The sequence below is a fragment of the Nycticebus coucang genome, chromosome 21 (assembly GCF_027406575.1).
Source record: "Nycticebus coucang isolate mNycCou1 chromosome 21, mNycCou1.pri, whole genome shotgun sequence".
In the NCBI taxonomy this organism is placed as follows: Eukaryota; Metazoa; Chordata; class Mammalia; order Primates; family Lorisidae; genus Nycticebus; species Nycticebus coucang.
The window spans coordinates 3,018,889-3,041,752 of record NC_069800.1 but is presented as its reverse complement, the minus strand read 5'-3'; the positions used below and the strand labels follow the sequence as shown (position 1 = coordinate 3,041,752).

General features: G+C 41.1%; 1 protein-coding gene, 1 long non-coding RNA gene and 1 pseudogene across 7 annotated transcripts in view; 1 reads left to right on the top strand and 2 right to left on the bottom strand.

Moving 5' to 3' along the window:
• Window positions 1–281: 281 nt before the first annotated feature.
• The window catches only part of LOC128573573 (leucine-rich repeat-containing protein 37A2-like), a 116,101-nt gene continuing 93,518 nt past the window's right edge, over window positions 282–22,864 (bottom strand). For 2 of the 6 annotated variants that reach the window (XM_053573828.1, XM_053573827.1), the window contains 9 exons: window positions 15,140–15,211; window positions 14,342–14,416; window positions 9,891–10,009; window positions 6,263–8,052; window positions 5,562–5,666; window positions 2,848–2,906; window positions 1,516–1,567; window positions 1,292–1,434; window positions 282–633 (listed from right to left, as the gene is read on the bottom strand). In XM_053573828.1, the coding sequence (XP_053429803.1) occupies window positions 543–633; window positions 1,292–1,434; window positions 1,516–1,567; window positions 2,848–2,906; window positions 5,562–5,666; window positions 6,263–8,052; window positions 9,891–10,009; window positions 14,342–14,416; window positions 15,140–15,211 (2,506 nt within the window). In that variant the 3' untranslated portion in view covers window positions 282–542. Of the gene's footprint in view, window positions 634–1,291; window positions 1,435–1,515; window positions 1,568–2,847; window positions 2,907–5,561; window positions 5,667–6,262; window positions 8,053–9,890; window positions 10,010–11,808; window positions 11,929–14,341; window positions 14,419–15,139; window positions 15,212–18,812; window positions 18,917–19,227; window positions 19,540–22,864 lie in introns of those variants that run through there. The other 4 variants (XM_053573829.1, XM_053573831.1, XM_053573832.1 and 1 more) reach the window with 4 other exon arrangements.
• On the top strand, window positions 5,149–7,961 carry LOC128573579 (uncharacterized). The gene is made up of 4 exons (XR_008376489.1): window positions 5,149–5,238; window positions 5,612–5,749; window positions 7,168–7,385; window positions 7,832–7,961. It is a non-coding gene; the product is annotated as an uncharacterized LOC128573579 (long non-coding RNA).
• On the bottom strand, window positions 21,778–22,411 carry LOC128573703 (calcineurin subunit B type 1-like; annotated as a pseudogene).

Genomic DNA, 22,864 nt, shown 5'->3' with positions numbered 1-22,864 from the left:
CATGGGAGAAAACAGAGGACTTGATGCAACAGTGCAGGTCGGCTTAGTAATCCAAACATTTCTGGCGACCCCACCCACCCTCTGAGAGGTGGCAGCAGGTGGAAGGTCCCCTCAAGGCAAGAGGTCAAGTATGTTGTAAAGGACTGGTTCTTAATGGACAAGGGGAGAGAGCCCCAGAACAACTGTATTTGATTTAGAAATTGGCTCCCTCTCTCCAGGATGATGTATTTTCAGCTTCCCGGATACTGACTAGACTGGGAAATGAGGTGGGAGAGCCCCCGTGCGTCCTCTGCCCACAATGCCGCTTGTGGAGGTGTTGGCCAGCTTGACAGTCTCTGGCTTCAGTCCTGCTTTTCTTTACTCTGGCCCTTGTTTTGCGTGTATAAATATTTAACTATTAACATTTAAGTTTCTTACCAGCTGGCTAGAATTGACAATAGACTGTATACATTTTTTGTGTGTGAATAATAAGTATCTTACAAGCAATGCCGAGATGCCAACATTAGAAAGTACAGTTTGCAGGCGGCCTTAGGCAGGCTGGATCACTCTTCGTCCTCCCCTTCTGGCGCGGTCTCACTTTCCTCACCACCTTCAGCAGCCGAATCCACAGGTGTTGCTGTTGATATGTGCTCCCTGGAATAGGAAGACAATGGCAAGGCTTTTACTCTTAAAAGGAGCAATTAACTGGGTTATAGCTTTCATGTGAAAGGGAAAGGGAGGGGAGGGAGGGGCATTAATGGGATTACACCTGCGGTGCATCTTACAAGGGTATATGTGAATCCTAGTAAATGTGGAATGTAAAGGTCTTAGCAAAATAACTAAGAAAATGCTACAAAAGCTATGTTAACTAATGTGATGAAAATGTGTCAAACGATCTATGAACCAAGTGTATGGTGCCCCACGATCATACTAATGTACACAGCTATGGTTTAATAAAAATAAAAAATAGAAAAAATAGGAGCAATTAAACTTCTCATTATCCCCTCATTTTAGATAAGATTTTTTGTTGAGATGGAGTCTGGCCTGGCTAGATGTTGTGAGCAGCTCATAGTAACCTCAAACTATGGGGTCCAAATGATTCTTCTGCCTCAGCCTCCCAAATAGCTTGGACTACAGGCACCTGCCACAACACTCGGTTAATTTTTCTATTTTTAGTAGAGCTCAGGATGGCTTTGAACTCTGAGCTCAAGCAATCGTGCTGCCTCAACTTCCCAGAGGGCTAGGATTACAGGCGTGAGCCACCGTGCCCGGCCATTGTAGATGAGATTTTAAATTGTTCCCAGTCATTTACCCTGCATCCCTCTTGTAAATCTCTTCCTCATCAGAAGACTCCTTGTCATGAAGCTTCTGGGCCATGTTTTTCTTGCGTGTGGCATTGAGAGGTCTGTACATATCCCTAAGCCAAAGTGGACACCTTAACCAGAAAAAGCCCTCCTAGAAAAGAGAAAGGCAGGTATTAATTCTGCATTTCTTCTGTTTTCTCTGGCCACAGCACTGAATCTTCCTCAAATTTACCTGGCTTTCACTCTGCGATGAGCATCTCCTATGCAGAAAGTCAAAAAAGCCCCTTGGGAAAAAACACACACACGAGACAATTAGTGATTCCTGCCATTTCCCAGGTCTCCCACGATGTACACCTCTCGTTTTATTAGGACTAAATCTGTGGTTCGGTCCATAATCACAGTGGGCAACATCATTATGGACCTGGAATCCTGAAAATCATTTCATGGAGAGACCTCCAGAAGCTCTCCACGTCTGTTTAAGAGGGCCCCGTAATGTCACTGGGGGGACCTTTGCGCAAGGCTTGGTGGGAGGTACAGGGAGGATTTTCAGCCCCACTTACCCCATTACCAAGTTCCCTTGTACAGTGAACAAAGTGTACAAACACACAGGCCAGAAGTACTTCACTCTCCAGAAGCATTTTACATCAGTCCCTTTCAAACCTAGTACCACAGATAGCCTTTGCTGGTGGGTGAAGGATAAAGTGCTTCTATTCTCCTAGAAGCTTTATCCTATCAGGCGAGTCCCGTCAAGCAAATGCCTGGGTCCAGCTAGAAAAATTATTTTCATACTGCAGGCTATTTCATACTGCAGTAGTTGTAAAATCAGTTTAAAGGACAAAATATCCTTTTTGAATATGAGCAGAATAGACAAAAAATCAGACTGTTTCCACATCTACTCATGTCTACACAGCATGTGCGTATTGAATTGTGATATAAAATGTGACTCACAGCCCAAGTAGAGAATAATCAATGGAGAAGTCCCCAGCTGGAAAGGGACCACCCTCTTTCTGACACTAGCACTGGGACCATGGAGCAAGGTAATTTCCTTTTCTCTGTCTCCGTTTTCTTATTATAAAAGGAAGAGGCAAAGTATTATTTAAGGTCTCTTCTAGTTAAAATTCTCTGACGTTTGGATAAATAGAGAATGGAGACCCCAAAGCAAGTAGAATGAGAAGGTAGGTTTTCCTGCCACTCTAGAGGAAGGATTCATATATTCTTGAAGGAGCCTTGAAGGAGACTAGCTCCCTTGCCCCTTCCCCAGAGCCTCCAAAAAGGCCTCTGGCCTGGCCCGATGCCCGCCACCGGAAGGAACAGGCACAACTACAACCCCCGCCCCTGCCTTCCCTTGAAGGACTGGTGGCAGCAGATTCGTCCTTGCCACTCCTGTCCAACTCAGCTTTGTCTGGGGAGCTAATTTTGCTGGATCCAGGCAAAGCACTAAGGCAGGTAAGTATTCTTCCTGCCACTGGCAGTTTCCTCACTATAAAACGGAAGGATTGAAAGAGATGAGTTCTAAGTTCTCTAGTTCTAAAATTCTAATTTAAATCGCCAGACCAGTATTTACCTCCTTGGGACTGAGCCTGATTCTACATCTGTCCTTGCTGCTCTTCTATGAGAATAAATCTGTTTTGGAAGAAAACAATCATGATTATCCATCATAATGACCAGTATCTCCAAATCTTTATTCATTCCTTTCAAGTCTTACCTACCCAGTGAGATAACTTCTATTTATCTATCTTTCCTTTCCTTTTTTTTTTTTGAGACAAAACAAAAGGTGTCACCTGGGTAGAGTACTGTGGTGTCACAGCTCACAGCATCCTCAAACTCTTCGGCTTAAGTTTTGTGGCAACCTCAAACTCTTGCCTCAGCCTCCCAAGTAGCTGGGACTACAGGTGCCCACCACGATGCTTGGCTATTTTTTGGTTATAGTTGTCATTGTTGCTTGGCGAGCCTGGGCTGGATTCGAACCCCCTCCCAGCCACCCCCACCCCCACCCCCCAGCTCTCCTGTATGTGGCTGGTGCCCTAGCCGCTTGAGCTACAGGTGCCGAGCCAGCTATCTATAATTTTTTATTAGAGATAGGGTTTCACTCTGTCACCTGGGGTAGAGTATACTTGTATGATCATAGCTCACTGTAGCCTCAAATTCTTAGGCTCAAGTAAGCCTCCTGCCTCAGCTACTAGTTCCTAGTAGCTGGAACTACAGGTATGCACCACCATTTCTGGCTAAAAGATATATTTTCTGAAGACATAAATTATTTTTCTGAGACAGTCTCACTCCGTTGCCCTGGCTAGAGTACAGTGCCATCACTATAGCTCGTTGCAACATCAAATTCCTGGGCTCAACCGATCCTCTTGTCTTAGCCTCTAGAGCAGTGTTTTTCAACCTTTTCACAGCACACTCGAACCTACAGTTAAACTTTGGCAGCACACTTAAATTATGGTGATCAAATAAAAGAGTAAAAAGAGAATATACTTACTGTGCTTTGAGCTTCTTTTGAACATAATAACGCCCTTTAAAAAGTTTTTCACGGCATACCTAAGATCCTGCCATGACACACGTGTTGAAAATCATTGCTCTAGAATACCTGGAACTTGAGGTGCACACCATGACCCCTGGCTAATTTTTCTTTTAGTAGAGACGAGATCTCGCTTTCACTCAGGCTGGTCTCCAACTCCTGAGCTCAAGCAATTATAATCCTCCCTTATAATCCTTAGGATTATAAGCATGAGCCATCGCACCTGAAGACAGAAATTCTATCCTGTTTAATGGTTCTTTGGCTCTTTCCTTGGTATCTGCAGGCAACTCATTCCAGGATCCACTCCCCTCAGCCTAGCATACCCAAATCCAAGGATGCCAAAGTCCCTGTATTAACAGGTTGATTATCCCTAATCTGAAAACCTGAAATCCAAAATGCTCCAAGATCTGAAACTTTCTGAGCACCACCATGACACTCAAAGGAAATGCTCACTGGAGCATTTTGGATTTTAGATGTTCAGATTAGGGATGCTCAGCTGGTTAAGTATAATACAAATATTCCAAAATTTGAAAAAAAATCTGATATCTGAAACACTTCTGATCCTGAGCATCCAGATAAGGGCCACATAATCCGTATATCAGCCAGGTTCTGCTCCCATCTGATAGACCAGGAGCCACTTGGTCCACACAGCTCTCCTCTGCTTCAGTCTGTCCTGATCTTGGGGTTCTTTCTTGGATAGCATCTATAAGAAAATGGTTTGCCACATTTTTAAGTTCTCAGGGGAGGGAAAATGCTTCACCATATCCTCCAAGAAATGGTGACGAACCTCACAGAGAGACTAGGCCCAGGCAGGCTGGAGTATTCAGAGAAGGCATCAGAAAGAAAGACGAACTTGAATTTGAACAGAGTCACAGGATTTCCATGGGCAGAGTTTAGTAAGAGAATTCTGGATGGGTAAAGGCACAGATGAAAGCAGGGATACGCATGATGTGACTGGGATATGGTGTGGGCTGCTTTGGCTAGAACAGAGGGTTGCCACAATAGAAAAAGTAAATCAAATAAGGTAAATAAGGTTGGATGGTGGGGTAAAATCATGATTGTCAGCTTATTAAACCATTCTTTTAATATGCTAGCACCTACATGTTGGGTAAAGTAATAGGCCATTATGAAATGGCCTATTGAACAAAAGGTAAACACAGGCAAGCGCCAGGAACAGGCCACTGTAAATATGACACACTTTGGAATAGCCAGGTGCAAGGTTAGCTGAGGTGCTTTAACTGAACCTGTGTAGACAATGCCTTGCACAGTGGAGAAGGAGGATGCTACCTGAATCTAATGAATCTATAAGATGACACCTCTATCTCTTGCTGTGTCCTTTCTCCCCAGGGTGATGACAGCTCCGTGAGGGTGGAGATAATACATCTCTTGTCATTTCAGCAACAAGGAAAGAAATCAGTGGTAGAATGAGAGTGATTGGTGAGTACATAAAATTATTGACAGTTTTGGGTTGGAAAAACTTTCCTATCACTTCAACTTTGGCTTTCTTAAACTTAATTCCTCCAAATAATCTAGTGGTTTGTTATCTTGGTTTCAGTTCTATAGCGATCTCCTGGGAGAGGGGTTACTTTAAAAAAACCCTTGGTATATATTACAGTAAAGAACAATGCATACCTCAGTCGTAGTGACTGAAGAGGAATGTCAAGTAATAGTAGGTGGGATAGTGGCTTTGATTTTCAGTTCATGAGTACTGAATCTATTAGCAAGGATGTTATTCTGGAAACCTGAATGATTGTCCTTACCTCAATAAGACAGAAAATTATAATCAAAATCATCACTATTACAGTCACAGATATCGCCAAGATGAGTTTGTTGTTATAGCCATATCCTGGAACTCCTTTAGTGAGCTAAAAAAGGGAAAGAATAATTAAAAAACCACCAAAGAGATGGAAAGAATGAGATCTAACTATTCAAAACTCCACCCTCCCAAGTAAGTAGCTTATAGGTTCTTAAAGAACAAAGCAAATCTAATGTGTTACATAATCTTACTATTAAGTATTTTGTTCTACATCTTCTTTATCTTGAGTGTTCTGTCTGCTTCATTCTCTAAATGAGCAAAGTGGGAGATCACTGTCATGGCCAAAATTACATGGCCAAGATAAAATATGGACTTGTCTACCTGGGCCTTGCTGCATGGATGCTTTCATGGTATATTCTAAACCAAGGGTATCCAACCTTTTTTTCCTCTGCCACACATGGGAAGAATAAGAGTTGTCTTAGGCCACAGAGTAAATACACAAATACTAATGAAAGCTGATTAGCAAAAAAAAAAAAAAAAAAAAAAGGAGGGGGTGTCTGTGCATACTTTTCATGATATCTGACACCACATATAAGTGAAAAAAAAAAGTCCTCACAAAATCATCATGCAGCCCACAGGCTGTAGGCTGGACACCCCTGAAATGATGGAGAAGTCCAGGTCTCATGTTTCCATAGTTATTCTTACCTCACTTGACTCCTGCTCTTTCTGTTCAGCCTGGGCTTCTGTGCTCTCCTTGATGTAGTTCTCACTCTTCCACTGATCCGTATCCCATTCTGCCTTGGATACTTTTACTTCTTGCTGCTCACTCAGAAGCTTCATCAGGAGACCTGTTCTAGAGATGAGCTTGGCACAGGCCAGTTGCACATGGGTCTCAGAGCAGTCCATTTTCAAAGTCCGGATAACGTGAGAAATGAGCCTTCTCACGTCGTTGTTGGGGATGAGGGATCGGAGCTGCTGGTTTAGCTGCATTTCAAATTGATCACCCGGGGACGCGAGCAATGGGTAAGTGAAGCTTTTTTCCATGTTGGGTAAGTCAGTGCCCGTGTTGTGGTATTCCCACAGAGTTTCATTGATTTGTTTAACAGTCGGTATTAAGAACGCAGTCCCAGTGGAATCTATAGTGGAAGGATTCTTATCATTTGTACTTTCAGAGATAGTTTCTTCAGGTATAGCAGTGTTTTCCATAAAACTGTTTTCTTCAATACCATTTCCTAGAGGGGATACAGTAGTGATTTCTGTAACAGATTCTGAAGGAGCAAGTGATTCTGGAAAAGGATTCTCCTGAGGACTCAGCTCTTCTGAAGGTGGAAAAACCCCATGTGACGGGGAATTTATAAGGCTCCTTACTGCAGAGAATGGAGGCCGCTTTACAGGCATCTGTCCATGGAACACTGTTTCTTTTCTAAACTTTTGACTTAGTTTGGCCGCAGGTGTTCTGTGGGCCACATGGGAATGAGGTTTATGAAAGCGGTATTTTCTTCTAGAATGTACAATTGGTTTACCAGCTTCCATACTTTTAACTCTAGCATTTGCATCTTCTAAAACAAAAATGGTGTCACTCATGTCTTTCGATTGTTTTTTAACCTCAGGTAGGGATTTTGAGGTGGCAGAAGTAGAAGGCATGCCAATATACTGTTTGAAGACAGAAGAGACCGCAGCCTTGTGCGTCTGCGTGAAGGAAGGCTCGGTGTGGAAGGAGCTTCCCACAAACTTCCGAGGCCTCTGCACCACGTCAAACTGTGTCATTTCACTCGGGATTGGTTTCCCAAGCGTTCTTTCTTCGGCCACTTTCTTCGCTGTCGGCCAGGTACCCTGTTTCCTCTTGATTCTTGCCTCCTGTAAGAGCTTTCTCCGTAGGCGCTTGGGCCCTTTGAGGAATAGCGTCACTTTCTTCAGCCCCCTGTCTCCACTCTCACTCTCTGTCAGGCTATTTTCCTGTGATTCAGCAGTTGCCACTTTTTTAGGAAAGATTTGGCGTTTAAGTTTGGGACCTAAAAGGCCAGACTGCATAAGCATGGCAGTTTTTTCTTTCTTTTTAACCTCATCGATTTTTTCTTGAATTTCTGCATCTAACAAATTTTCCAGGAAATAGAGCTTCCTCAGTTTATTTTTGTAAGCTGAATTGCTGGGTCCAGGTTCAAGAGGCTGAGCCTTTGTATTGTTTTTCATATGACTTAGGGGCTTCTCTCCTTCCTGCACATTTGAGAAAAGCAGTTTAATGAATGGTAATAATGTTGATTCTACATCTTCTAGATTTCCCTCTGAGAAATAAGGCAATATGTAATTAAGTGCACTAATGACATCGCTTTCATCATTGAAGTCCATCTGGTCACTCGTGAAGCCTGACAAGCCGACGCCATTTTTATTTGCGGATACCTCTGGCTCAATGGTCAGCTCGGTGCTCGTGTGCTTCTTCCGAGCCTGTAATACCTTCATGAGCGCTCCCTCCGCATTTCCTACACTTGCTTCTTCAACTGTCAAAAAAGAAGAGACTGCTTTTGGCGATGGAAGGCTGATCGCATAGCTTTTTGCCAATCCACAGCCATATAACCCAGTCAAAGAAATTAGGAGTCAGCAAACAGAAGAGTGCCACTTAGAGAGGAAAAAAAGAAACCCCAGTTTAAACCTATACAATGGAATAATAAAAGGAGAAAAATATCTTTGGGAAAAGTGGCTACCTACTCAGAACATTCCATAATGTGACATACAGTTACTCTACTTGGGGTTATTCCACTGGTCCCTCAAATCCACTTGCCCAGCACTCAGTAAATGCCCAAGATGGGAGACCCTTGCTCCCTGCTCCTGGCTGAACCAGCCCTTCTGCAGCCCAGACTGTCCTGCCTCAGATGCAGAGGGGGCATGCTTGTAGATGACTCTGATGAAAGACAGTTCCCTAAGGGGACCAAGAGAAGAGATGCTAATGTGGAGGCCCCAATCCTATTGCTAAGACATCCTTATCTGGACATGGCCTTGTCATCTCCCCACCAGTTCCTCTTCTTGGCCCCTGCTCTCATGTATCCTAGCCCGGATAATAGGAGGTTCTGCACAGAAAAAACACTAGGTAGATTCTGGTTCTTTCCTCAATTTGGGCTGGGATCTGGGATGGAGGTTAAGAGGTTTTTAATTTCCAGATTACATGCTTATGTGGCATGTTCAATGAATCTAAGGAGTAACAACAATTTTAGATAAACATTACTTGACTTCCTAAAATGCAGAAAGGAAAAAGCAACTTTTGTCAGATGCCCACTTTGCTTTCGTTTCATGTCCATAATTCCCAGCTTTACTTGTGGAACCATCCAAAGCTTCTAACTGCATGAAAAACAAGTGTACCATCGTGTAGCTGGGTTCCTGTCCAGAATTAAAAGTTTCTGTGGTAGTGGTTAAAAGTCAGAGGAGTAGGTAAGCATCATGAGAAATGAGGAACATGGGCTATGGAGAACCCAAATTTGGAGATAGAAGGCCTGAGAATAGGCTACAGCACTTAACGCCTCTGATCTTGTTTTTCCTCATCTGTAAAACAAGATTAAAAATGTTTGTTCTGCCTACTTTCAGGGGAGAAGAGACAAATACAATATAATATAATATGTGAAAAATTGTTTTGGAAAGTATGCAACTTTAGTATCACGGGTAGAGATCTGTATTCAAATTGTCTGGACATGAAAGCAGTCACATTTTGATGAAGTTAGTGCTAATAAACGTAATATGAGAAAAACACTTAAAAAAGCACCCGAGTGTTTGTTCTGTGGATATAAATGCTTTAGATTTAGAACAAGTTCAGAGTTGGAGAGTCTAAGAATGGAAAAGCCCTCTGTTTCTTTAGAAGGGCCAGGTAGCAATTTCTGCTCATGCAACTGGAAACTCTCAGGCTCCAAATATCACTTATACTCTTTGTAAAAATAAACAAACCAAAACCCGATCTATACCTGTCCTATAAGGCAAAGAGCTCTTGAGACGTAATGGATATAAAACCAGTTACAAACTTTGAGGAGCTGTAGAGACAAGTTATTGGTGGGGGGCAAAACACCAAGCAGAGACACAGTACAGAGTATGTGGCCGCTAATGTTATACTCTCCCCCTTCCGTTCCTTCCTCTCTGTCCTTTATGGATGTGGAACAGTTACATTATTAAATTATGTAATAATAATTGAGAACCTGACTTTCAGCCAGGGAGTAGTTCAGAAATACAGGGAGTTTAACTCTGAACGAATAAACGAGAATAAAGCAATTTCATCATTAGCTTAAAAATTCTCAAATTAAAAACTTAAAACAAAATAAAAATTAAAACAATTTATCATTAAGCAATTTAAACTCACAACAATCTTCTGTGCTGTTTCCTATACATGCATCACAATGTAGCTTCACTGTCTTGCAGACAACCTCAATATTATTTTTAAATTGGCAGAGGCAGCAGGCCATATGGCTAGGTAAGATCCTATAAATGGAAACGCAGAGAATTAAATTAATGGTAAAGGGATGACTTCAGTTGGTAGAAGAGGGAGGTTGAAACTACCGCAGGGCTAGGCAAAAAGAGTTCTTGAGGCATATGGCCTGGTCAGTTGTTGGGTAGGAACCAGAAAGCCCAAAGGAAAGGAGACAGAGAGATGGGTGAACATGGCAGTGGTTATGGTATGCCTAGAGTAAACGTGATAGAGATTAGAGGTGCCAGGTATGGTAGCTTTCACCTGTAATTCCAGCTACAGGGGAGGCTAAAGCAGGAGGATTGCTTGGTGCTAGGGTTTGAGACCAGCCTGGGCAACATAGCAAGACCCTGCCCCTACAAAAAAATTTTTTTTAATTAGCTGGGCATTGTGGTTGCAGCCACTCAGGAGAGTAAGGTGGGAGGATTGCTTGAGGCCAGAACTTTGAGACCAGCCTAGGCAAGATAGCAAGACCTCATCTCTTAAAATAATAAATTTTTAAAAAAGGAATTAGAATTGGGTGACACTAATTTGTAGTTTCATTCAGAAATTATCTTCTCCCATAGAAGACAGAAGAAGAAAATCTGTCTCACTTTGGGTTGAGAGGACACAGGAGGCAGACTTCTAAGAAGAGTCTGGAGGCCCCAAACTTCTAGAATTCCTTTCTCAATTACTGTTGGGAGCAGTAAATATTAGAAATTACTCTGGGCATAAATGACACCTTAGTTTAAACCACTTTATAGGGTTGAACAATAATGAAGATTACATTGGCCAAATGTGGACAATTTCAGCCTTCAAAATAATAATGATGATAATCAGGTACAACATAATTACTATAAAGAAGAATCCATGAATTCACAGAAGAAGAATCCATGAATTCACAAAAGGGAAAGAGGGCCAGCTCTTCTTTAATATTAATAGAATAATGCCAGCTATGTAGAAGGAATGATATAATTAGAAAAGTGTCATTTTGCAAACACAATAATAATGGATTTGGATAGTGATTATCACTGATGCACAGTTGGTTGGTTTGTTTGTTTTTTAAGACAGAGCCTCAAGCTGTCGCCCTGGGTAGAGTGCCATGGCGTCACAGATCACAGCAACCTCCAACTCCTGGGCTTAAGCGATTCTCTTGCCTCACTGATGCACAGTTGGGTAAAAACATGTTTTGAAAGCAGGATTTTCACTGATCTCAAAGCATCACCCCGGAGATTATTTATACTTATTATTGTTTCTTCTTGGACTTTTGTCTAAGATCAAATGTATTTACACATATTAATTAACAATGGAAAAAATAACTTTATAATGGAGAGCTCTAGAAGATATCACTTTGTAATCAAGTGATCAAACTTAGCATTATGGGCCATCTGAAGTCATGAGGTAGGAAGAACACATCGTCTATTTATTAATAGTATTCTTCCTCAAAATGTTTTACCTGAATCTAATCATGAGGAAATAGACAAATCCGGATTGTGGGAGAATTTACAAAACCACCCTGTTAGACTCTTCAATGCATGAAAGACCAAGAAAAAGTAGACAAATGTTTTACACTAAAGGAAACAGAGACATAACGAGCAATGCCTGATCTCTGATCGGATCCTGGATCAAAACAAAACAGATTTAAAGATTATTATTAGATTCTGGCCAAGATGTAATAACAGGGACATTGCACCCCTGGCCAGAAACAACCAAAATACCAGATAAAAGAAACAAAACAACAGTTTTAAAGACACTGGACATCAGGCAATGAAGGACAGTGATCTCTGTGAGATGTGAAATAAATGAAGTGAGCCCCGTGGCTGCCCTAGCTTACTTCTTTGAGAGAGTTTCCAGGTCATGGTGCTAGGAAAGGAAACTGGTGGACTCTTCGATTAAGGAAATGGAGCTGAGAGTCTGGGAAAACCAAGGTGGCTAGAAGTCTCAAAGCAGAGTACTAGAGAGAAAAGAGGCACACAGAACATGAACTCAGGAGACACACAGAGGGAGCTCTTAAGTGTTCAGCAAAATACTGATTGGTGCACGTGTATGAGGAAACTACTTGAGGCTAGGAAAAGAACCACCCAAAAGTATCAGAAAATAATTAGATGTTGCTCAAGATTAGGAAGACTGCCTGTTGGCATAAGCTAGATAGGACAATCTCATGATTCATGGGGCAACACGTACCAAGATCCAATAGAAAATTACCAAACATGAAAAGAAGCAAGAAAATATGACCCATAGTAAAGAAACAAAGCAATCAATAAGAACCAACTCAGAACCTACATGGATAGAATGAGCAGGCAAGGACATTAAAATCGTTATTTCAAAAACTTAAAACTTCCCAAAATGAAACACAAGGAGAAACAAAATAAAACATGAATGGAGCATCAATGAGCTATGCAACAATATTCTGGGCCATAAAACAAATTTGAATAAATTCAAAAGAATTCAAGTCATTCAATATGTGTTCTCTGATCATAATGAAATTAAATTAGAAACCAACAGAAAGATCTGAAAAATCGCCAAATATTTGGAAACTAAACAACACCTACGGTTTTCTTTCCTTTTCTTCCTTTATTTTTCTTTTTGAGACAGGGTCTCACTCACACAGGCTAGTGTGTGGTGGCATCTTTATAGCTTGCCGTAACCTCAAATTACAAATTACAAAACCTGTGCTGTAACCTCAAATTACAAATTACAAAACCTGGGCTCAAATACTTTTAACAGCATGAAAAGACAGGCCAGGCACAGTGGCTCACGCCTGTAATCCTAGCACTCTGGGAGTACAAGGTGAGTGGATTGCTTGAGCTCAGGAGTTTAAAACCAGCTTGGGCAAGAGCAAGACCCCGTCTTTACTAAAAGTGGAAAAAGTAGGTGGGTATGGTGGTGGGTACAAAGCTACTTGGGAGGCTGAGGCAAGAGGATCAGCAGATCCTTATATTTCAGTTTTCTGGTTTTGAGCCCAGGAGTTTGAGGTTGCTATGATTTATAACACCATGGCAATCAACCCAGGGTGACAGTGTGAGACTCCTGTCTCAAAAAATAAATACATACATACATACATACATACATACATACATACATACACACATACATAAAATTTAAAAAGAATGAAAAGACAAACCACAACCTGAGAAAAGAGAAAAGATAGTTACTAAACACATACCTGAAAGACTTGTATCTAGAGTATAAAAAGTACTCTTAAAACTGAACAAGAAGATAAATATCAATTAAACTACAGGATCGGATTTGAACAGATAATTCAGTACAGAAGATATTTACACATGAATAGATATTCAACAGCATTAACTATTACAGAAATGCAAATTAAAACCACAATGAGATTCCACTATACATCTACTAGTAGATTTTTCAAGAAAACCGAAATAAGGATCCGCTGAATACCTGTAGCAACTGCAACTTTCACATTGCTGGTGCGAATACAAAATAGTACAGCCACTTTAGGAAAGAAGTTAGCAGTTTCTTAAAAAGTTAAATATGTACTTAGGATGTGATACAATAGTCCCACCCTAGGTACTTACCTGAAAGAAATGAAAACGTATGTTCACACAAAGACATGAGTATGAGTGTTCTTAGCAGTTTTCATAATTGCCAAAAAAATGAAAACAACCCAATTGTTCATAAATTGGTGAAAGGATAAGCTGATATAGCCATACGACACTGTCCCTTGCTATCTGTGGGGAACTGGTTCCAGGACTCTGCAGATACCAAAATCTGTGAATGCTATAATATTTGCATATAATCTCTAGTATACTTGAAATCATCTCTAGATTACTCTTAGAATATTATGTAACACAGTGTAAATGCCAAGTACATTGTTGCTATACCGTATTTTAACACATATTAGTTTTTATAGTTTATTCTCCCCCCCACCCCCACCCCAAATATTTACCATCTGTGCTTGGTTGAAGCTGTGAATGAGGAGAGAACTAACTGCACTGACAGATACAACAAGAATAGTAATATAATATCAAAACAATTATGCTAAGTGAAAGAAGCTTCACACAAAAGGTTACATACTACATCTGATTTCATTTCTAAGACAGTCGGGAAAAGGCAAAACTATGGGGATGTAAATCAGATTGTGGTTGCCAGGGGCTGATGGTGGGAGGAGGGGACCGACTGCAGAGGAACATGAGAGGCTTTTTTTAGGGCACCAGAAACATTCTATTTGGGGAATGTGATGGTGGTTACATAATTATACATTTGTGAAAATTCATTGGTTGGTGCACCTAAAAAGAGTGAATTTTACTGCATAAAAATTATACCTCACAAAAACTGACTTAAGAAAATATAAACCTAAAAAACGTACTAAGTGAAAATAAAGCTAAGAAAAAATAACTTACAGTTTTTCCAACTCAAGAGTTGTCATGAGGATGTTCTCGACTGTTGTAAGTGGGGCTTGTGTTGTTCCCATGTCTCTGAAGGAGAAAGTCCGAAGAGTCAAGATATTAACCCCAATAGAAAAATTCTGTACTTAAAAACATATTTCAAGGACATGTCAGCACTTCAATTTTTGTTTCTATATAAAACAAGCCAGCTCAAGAGTTTGTCATAGAAGATGATTACAGAGCTTTTACTGAAGAAATGTAATTATCTTCATTTGCAGCATCAAATTAATGACATCGAATAATGGAATGTATACACTTTTTAACATTTATCTTCCCATTTTCTTATTGGATTCACCTCTCAGGATTACTTTTTTTTTTTTTTTTTTTAAGGGGGAGGTGTTTTTTTTTTTTGCAGTTTTTGGCTGGGCTGGGTTCGAACCCGCCACCTCCGGCATATGGGGCTGGCGCCCACTCCTTTGAGCCACAGGCACAGCCCTTTATTTTTTATTTTTAAAATAGAAGCATCTATTCTTTTTTGCTTTCTGGGATAAATGATATTCCTACATGCATCTATATATATTATATTTATATACATTCCTCAATACTACTGTTCTCTTTCCCTGCTGGCTGTCTTGCCCATTCATTACACATCCATTCTTAATCTCTTTTCTTTGCCAATAACCTTTTTTTAATAACCAGTTAAAGTTTAAATTATGACTTTTTAGCCTAAATTCAACATACTTAATCTTTGATGAAAATAAAAAATAACAGCAGAAATAATCTCATGATTCATGAGATGACCGCGATACTTACAGATATTTTAATGCTGGCAATTTATAAAGATATGAATCTTCAACAGTTGTCAGAGGATTACGATTGAGAATTCTGAAAAATGCAATTGAATTAAAAATACCTGCATTTCAATGTACATGTAACTCCACAAAGAGTTTATAGTCGTTTTTTAGTATGAAACTTGTAGGTAAAAAAATAAAAACATTTTCTGTTTTTCCCTTAAATCATCCTAAGACTCTGCCAAGCACTTTTCCTTTGGGAACAACCCAGGTTTATTATGCCAGTTACCCTCCATAATCTGAGGTGTTTGTCTTTCATCTTTTGAAAATTTTTTTAAATCCGTGGTTTAATTTATCTGATTAAGAAAAAAATGGACCAAATCCTTGGCTTTAGAGCTAAAGAAAAAGGGATAAATCTGAGAGAAGGGAATTCTTGTCACACACTTGCACTCACATCACAGCCTTTGTTACTGTGCTTGTAATCACCTGGGCACTCCTCAGTCTCCTGGACTGTCAGCCCCTCGAGAGTGGGGACCACAACTTAGTGACATTGTCATACCTGTGCCTGGCATGGTGCCTGAAAATTACTAGATATTTAATCAATGTTTGTTGAAAAAATCATTTTATTTAAATATCAGTAAAATGAATAAATTAATTTTGATGCAAATTTGTATTCCAAAATGCTGGAACAGATTTTTTTTTCCATTCTTAAAAGCAAACAAACAAAGCAAAGAGAGAAATAGCGAGAGAGAAAAGAAAATCTGCCTTTAGGTTAACTCTACTCAACAATTATTAGTGTACTTCTGCAGAACATTATAAAAATAACAATTATATAGCTAATATCTATTGGGCTGCCGGTCGTTTGTGATCAGCATTTTACATTTAGTCCTCAGAATAAGCTTACGTGATAAATATTATCTTTTATAAATGAGGAAACCGAGGCACAGAGAGTTTATATAACTTGTCCTAGACCACTAAGCTAGTTAGAAGCAAAGCTGAAATTTAAAGTTAGTTCTGATTGCAAAGCCTGTGTTTATCTTCTCTGAAGAAAAAAGGTTTAAAATAGCTGTTACTTTAACCTTAATTCTGTGGCAACTAAATATAAAATACCTTTCTAAACTTCATCTATTCATCTGGGAGAACCTCTTGAGAATGACATTTCTCTTTCTACTCCTTTTCCCAATCACTTCCCATGATTAAATATTTAATTAGCCCATGGCCATGGAGACTTTAGAGATTTAAAACCATATTGTAGGCTGGGCGTGGTTGCTCACACCTGTAATCCTAGCACTATGGGAGGCCAAGGTGTGTGGATTGCTTGAGCTCACAGGTTCACAGGTTCAAGACCAGCTTCAGCCAGAGCAAGACCCTGCCTCTAAAAAAAAAAAAAAAAAGAGCTTGGCGTTGTGGTGGGCACCTGTAATCCCAGCTACTCGGAAGGCAAGTACTCTTGTCTGAGACAAGAGAATCGCTTGAGCCCGAGAGGTTGCTGTGAGCAATGATGCCAGAGAACTCTACTGAGGGTAACAAAGTGAGACTCTGTCTCAAAAAAAAAAGGGGAAGAAAACCATGTTGTAGGTGACAGCAGTGAAAATGGTGGAGTAAAGACATCTGAAAATTCATCCCTTCATGAAAACAACAACGACAACAAAAATATGGCCAAAATGTCCAGAATCAATGTTTTCAGAACTCTAGAAATTTAATCAAAGTCACAATGCAGCAACCCAAGGAGTGTTTATTCAGGAAAAATGGCTAAATTTCAGTAAAAACAATGAGATTTGTGTTGTTTTAGCTTACCCTAGACCATCTTTTGCTCCCAGCTCAGTAGTAGCCTTAAAAATAGCACACATCTGGGTGGCACCTGTGGCTCAGTGGGCAGGGCACCAGCCCCAGATACCGAGGGTGACGGGTTCAAACCCAGCCCCAGCCAAATTGCAACAAAAAAACAACTGGGCATTGTGGTGGGCACCTGTAGTCCCAGCTACTTGGGAGGCTGAGGCATGAGAATCGCCTAAGCCCAGGAGCTGGAGGTTGCTGTGAGCTGTGTGACGCCACAGCACTCTACCAAGGACAATAAAGTGAGACTCAACAACAACAAAAAGTAGCCCACATCTCTAGTACCAAAAGGAGGGAGCAAAATGGAGCCAGAGCTCTTTCAAAGCCACAATTGCAATGAACTGTCATTATTTGACCTGTTTGTTACATGGAAGACCTTCCTGGAAAGGCTTGCTTCTATTTGACCTAAAAGGGTGTTTGTGGAAGACAATTATAAGAAGTGTCTTAACATGGCAGCTACATGAGGCGATGGGTAAAAGTTGGCACCTTTTACCAATAGATGGCTTGGCACCTGCAGCTCAAGCGGCTAAGGCACCAGCCACATACACCAGAGCTGGCGGGTTCAAATCCAGCCCGGGCCTGCTAAACAAGAATGACAACTACAACCAAAAAATAGCTGGGCGTTGTGGTGGGCGTCTGTAGTCCCAGCTACTTGGGAGGCTGAGGCAAGAGAATCGCTTGGGCCCAGCAGTTGGAGGTTGCTGTGAGCTGTGATGCCACAGCACTCTACCCGGGGTGACAGCTTGAGGCTCTGCCTCAAAAACAAACAAACAAACTAACAAAATTTAATAGAAAAGGCCTAGGAATGAGATATACATAGGAACTCTGAAATACTCCAACATTTCCTTGTTAAACTGGAAGACCATGAGTCATATTCCTTGAAATCTGGAAGGTCATATACATATTTAGGACTGTGAGCATGGTCAGGAAACATCAGAGAAGTCCCTAACCTCTCATCCATGTCTGATTCTGAGGTTCTGCACAAAGCAGGAAATGAAAGCTAAGGCAGAGCTATAAAACCATCTTGCTGAGTGCTGAAGGTACGCCCTAACACGCACACAAGCCCCTTGGGAAAATCTCGGAGACTTACTGGTTCTAGACTTTTAAGGAAATCTCTGTTCATTCATCAGCAGACTAACCTAACCTAGTAGAGATTTCAGTGGCCACACATGACAACAAATACAAGCCTTTACCAAATTAGTTCCAAAAAGTTACTAAATAAGTTAATAACTACTATAATAAGCAGCAGTACACACCAAGCCCTGGTGGCAGGGATCTGATTTCTAGAATTGTTACATTATACGTAGCATTATTTAAAATATCCAATTTTCAACACAATTTATAAGGGACACAAAGAAACCATGCACAGGGGTGGGTGTGGGGGTTGGCAATCAGTAGATACTGTCCCTGAGGAAGTCAAGATATTGGGCTTACTAGACAAGAATTTAATTCAACTATTTGAAATATGTTCAAAGACATAGGGAAAACGTTTAGTTTTATAGATTAAAGTAGATCAAGATCAAGGATAGGTACACAGAAGCCTAAACAAATACTAAATGAGAAACTTTGCCTTTTTGGGCCATGTGGTCCAAACATCCATCCTGAGCATAATTGTCCTCAGGATGGGGTTTATACAAAAAGAGATTTAACAGGAAATTTATTAGCCACCTTAGGACAAATCACTAAAGAGACTAAAATAAGGTGACACAACAAAAGTCTCTAAATTCCTTAGCTTAAGTGATTAAGTTTCTAAATTCCTTGGCCTTTTTGTTACAAGCCTGCAACTAAACCTCAAAATATAGTAGCACAACACAGATCAATTAATTTTGTAGCCTTGCCTTTAACATTTTGATTTTTACCTTCATGTTGTCTAGAAGGTTTAAAAGCCTCCATGAGTACCTGTCCACCTCCAGTCCCATCTGGCCTAAAACACTTCATGGATGTAAGTCCTTTTGGCTCTTCAGTTCTCTTGGCCATGAGGGTCCCACCAAGGGCCTAGATGGAACCATGGCATGGGCCATACCATCCCAGCTGTTGGAGCCTAACATAGCCACACACAAACCCTTCACCCTCCTCCTCCTCCTTTCCTCCTAAGACAAAGACACAAAGGGTCTAGTTACCCACACCCCCTCAGAAATTCACACCAAAGGACCCTAACATTCTTGGCAAGCTGTAGAATTTGCCTACCAGCTACCCTACACCCCTGTATTTGAAAGAGTTCTCTAACTGCCCCTGAGCACTGCCCAGGTGAGTCACCCTTCCCTTCTAACAAACCTGGCCCGAACATCCAGTCTTGCTCTCGGGATGGGACAAAATAAGAGTCTGGCCATCAATGGTGCCTCTGGTGGATCTTGGCCAAAAGGGAAGAATTGTGAACCAAAATAAAATCTTAAGCTGGGGGGTGGGGGTGGGGGCACAGATCTTGGCCAAAGGGAGAAATTGTGAACCAAAATAAAATACTTAAACCAGGCGTGGTGGCTTAAGATTTTTTTTTCAAGTTTCAAATATTTTGTTTTCTTATTCATACAGTATGAACTTTTCTAAAGATCCCACAACATGATGTACCATGCAGAAGAAAAACTAAACATTCAACATAAACCACCCCTCCCCTACCCAACCCACACACAAACTAAAACAAGAAAGAGAGAAAAGGAAACAAACCCATTCCCCAGTAAGGAAATAATGTCTGCACTATTTTTCTGTAACGCCAGCCAAGATATGCACAAGCAAGAGAAATAGAAAGCATTTGCTAAAATATTTGTAACAAATACTAACGTACAAAAAATTCACAAAAGACTAGGTTCCCCCTTGAAGCAGAGCACATGGCAGTTGACACTGGAACAGATTAAACCACTGGCTGGGATTATAAAGCAGAGGAAGATGTTACATGAAGTGGAGATTTTCAGTTTGAATATTAACATTTCCAAAGTTCGGCAACATTGTCTTTTAAAATTATGCAAATTATGTAAACAAGAGGTACATTTTAAATTGATCTACATGCAAAATTCCATGTCATGCAGGGACACCAAGCACCGGGATTTTTCTCTCACAGGCAGAGCCCATGATGTGCAGCACTCAGTTGAAGGAACAGCCAAGGCAGGAGGTGCGCTCAGCTTAAGATTCAGTCACCTCTGGGCGGCGCCTGTGCCTCAGCTGGTAGGGCGCCCGCCCCATATGGCGAGGGTGGCGGGTTCAAACCTGGCCCCAGCCAAACTGGGCCAAACTGCAATAACAAAAAAAAATAGCCAGGCATTGTGTTGGGTGCCTATAGTCCCAGCTACTTGGGAGGCTGAGGCAAAAGAATCGCTTAAGCCCAGGAGTTGGAGGTTGCTGTGAGCTATGTGACGCCACGGCACTCTACCAGGGTGATAAAGTGAGACTCTATCTCTACCAAAAAAAAAAAAAAAGATTCAGTCAACTCGTTCAACCTGCCCTTTTCCACTCATGATTATAAAACCAATTTTTATAGAATAACTATATCAGGAAATACTGTCATACAAAGCTAACCAAAATGTTTTTCTTTCAGCCAATAGTACCTTTGCAGAAAAGGGAAGGGATAACATCAAGTGGTAGAACAGGATATACTACTTTTATATCACACACATCTATTAAGTTATTACCCATTACCAATTATCTGGGCAAATCAAGGAAAACCATTATGCATTCTCTATGCCTTACAGTAAAGAGAGGTACAAATTTGAATAGAATTTTGCTCTTCTGTGACATATAATTAGCAAGATTTCTCCCATTTTAATCACAAATATATATGGGTGTTTAGTACATATATGCACATTAAATGTTCCCAGTTTTTATTTGCTGCAAGTCTTTTGAAACATAAAGGGAAATTCATGGTTCAAACACAAGTTTAATGACAAATTATCCATTTACTGAAACAGATGGATATCCAAAGCAGTTACACGATTATTTCAGGTATTCTTCAGTAAGTAATGCATATAATAAATCATGACTGCCTAAGCTAGCTTCTGGCCTTTATGTATAAAATCACAACTGGTAACTTACACTTACTCAGGGACATTCAATAAATGCAATGGCTCCTAGTTGTAAAGTAACAGAATGAAGCAGCCATAAGCACTGTGCAGTTATCACACGCACACAAGAACTAGCTCTTGGCAGTAGCGCTGAACTATACTTTCTCCTCAAGGAGAGGCATATTAAAAGCTGCTCAGCAGTGAGACGTAGTCCCTGGAAATATATTCTTAAGTATAAATAAAGTTACAGACTCCTTTGTTACAAAAATGTAATTAAGGTAAATAATAAGACATTAACAAATGCTTTGTCAATCTCTCAAAGGAGAAAGCACAGGAAAAGGAAAACAGCTGGCCTAACACCGGGCTCAAATTGTACAATCTCCTATCTATATATAAAACTGTGTGAAATAAAAACATAAACAAACAAACAAAAAAAAAACTGTGAGAAATAAAAGTAAGGATGTTTTATGTTCTGCTTGACACTTTTACTCTATTTTGTTTCTGAATCAAAGTATATTAAAGCCAACCTACTACATACATAGAAAGCTACATATATCACATATAAATATTTACATATGTATATATACTTTGTTATAAAACATGAAGAAAAATAAATTAAAAACCCAACCCCTTCCCTTTCTCCACCACACTGATATGCTCTTTTCATGTTGCTGTTCTTCAGACTTTAAAGTGCTACACTGAGTTATTCAGAGAGTAAGAGTTCAATAACACTTGGTTGGCTTCATGAGGCTCATGTTGGAAAACGTGGCTTCAGAGAGGAAAATGCTTCCATTTGAATACACAGAGAGCATTGCTGGGCATCTTGAGCAGATCTTCAGAGATGGATAAGAAAGCAGAAGTGTTGGGCGGTACTCTTTAAAAAGAGCCACACATCTACCACCATCTTTTTGTGGATGTCTAGGCCACCTACAACAGCACAGAATTCTTCAAAGGATATTCTTCCATCTCCATCCTTATCTGCATTTATTATGGTTTTGTCTACGATTTGCTGTAACTGTGTATCTTTCAGATTGCTCCCCACCATCATCTTCAACACCTGGAAGAGTTCCCCATTGGAAATCTAGCCATCCTTATCCATGTCATAGATAGGAAAAGCAAACCTTAACTTCTTCTCCTTATCTCCTTTGACACTGAACTGAGAGACTCCCTCGATAAATTCTTTGAAATCTACTTCTCCATTCCCATCTGTGTCGAATCTATCTATTACTCGCTGTACTAAAGAATTCTGTTGTAACTCAGGCAGAGATATGAACTCTTCCACACTCAAAGAACCAAAACTGTCCAAATCAAGCTTCTTAAATCTTTTTCCTAACGTTTTAATTTCATCTGCACCAAAGTTTGAGCACATTTCCAAAGGATGACTTGCCTCATTTCCCATTTTGCTCGGCGGGTCGGAGGCTCGCTGGAGTGGAGAAGTGTCGGCGCTGAGACGGGCTCCAGGCCAAGGAGGCCCAGCTGCGGCCCCGTGTCACCTGCGGGGAGGGGGTGGGTTTGGGGAGGGGAGGAGGCGTTGCAGGGCCCACGCGGCCTGGTGATTGGGCACGCGAGGGACCGGGCAGGGTGGGGTGGAAGAAATTAAGGTCGAGATTCACAGACGAGAGCGCGGGAGGAAGAGACTGCGACAGGGAGGAGAGGCAGACAGGCAGAAAAGAGGGGCAGAGGTCTGGGTGGCCCGGGGCTGCAGCCGCACGCTCACGCTGGAGGCTCTTGCTGACCCGCAACCTCAGGCGCGACAAAGGCGGAGGGCGGGAGAGGGAGGGGAGGGCCGAGCGCAGCAGCGCACGGGGCGGAGGTGGGGGGCGCGCGCGGCCGGCGGCGGGGGCGGGGCTTCCGGGAGCTCCGTTCATCCGGAACCTGCGTGCTGGCTCGGCTGCGGCAGGTGAGGCCTTCTAAGGAGCTGT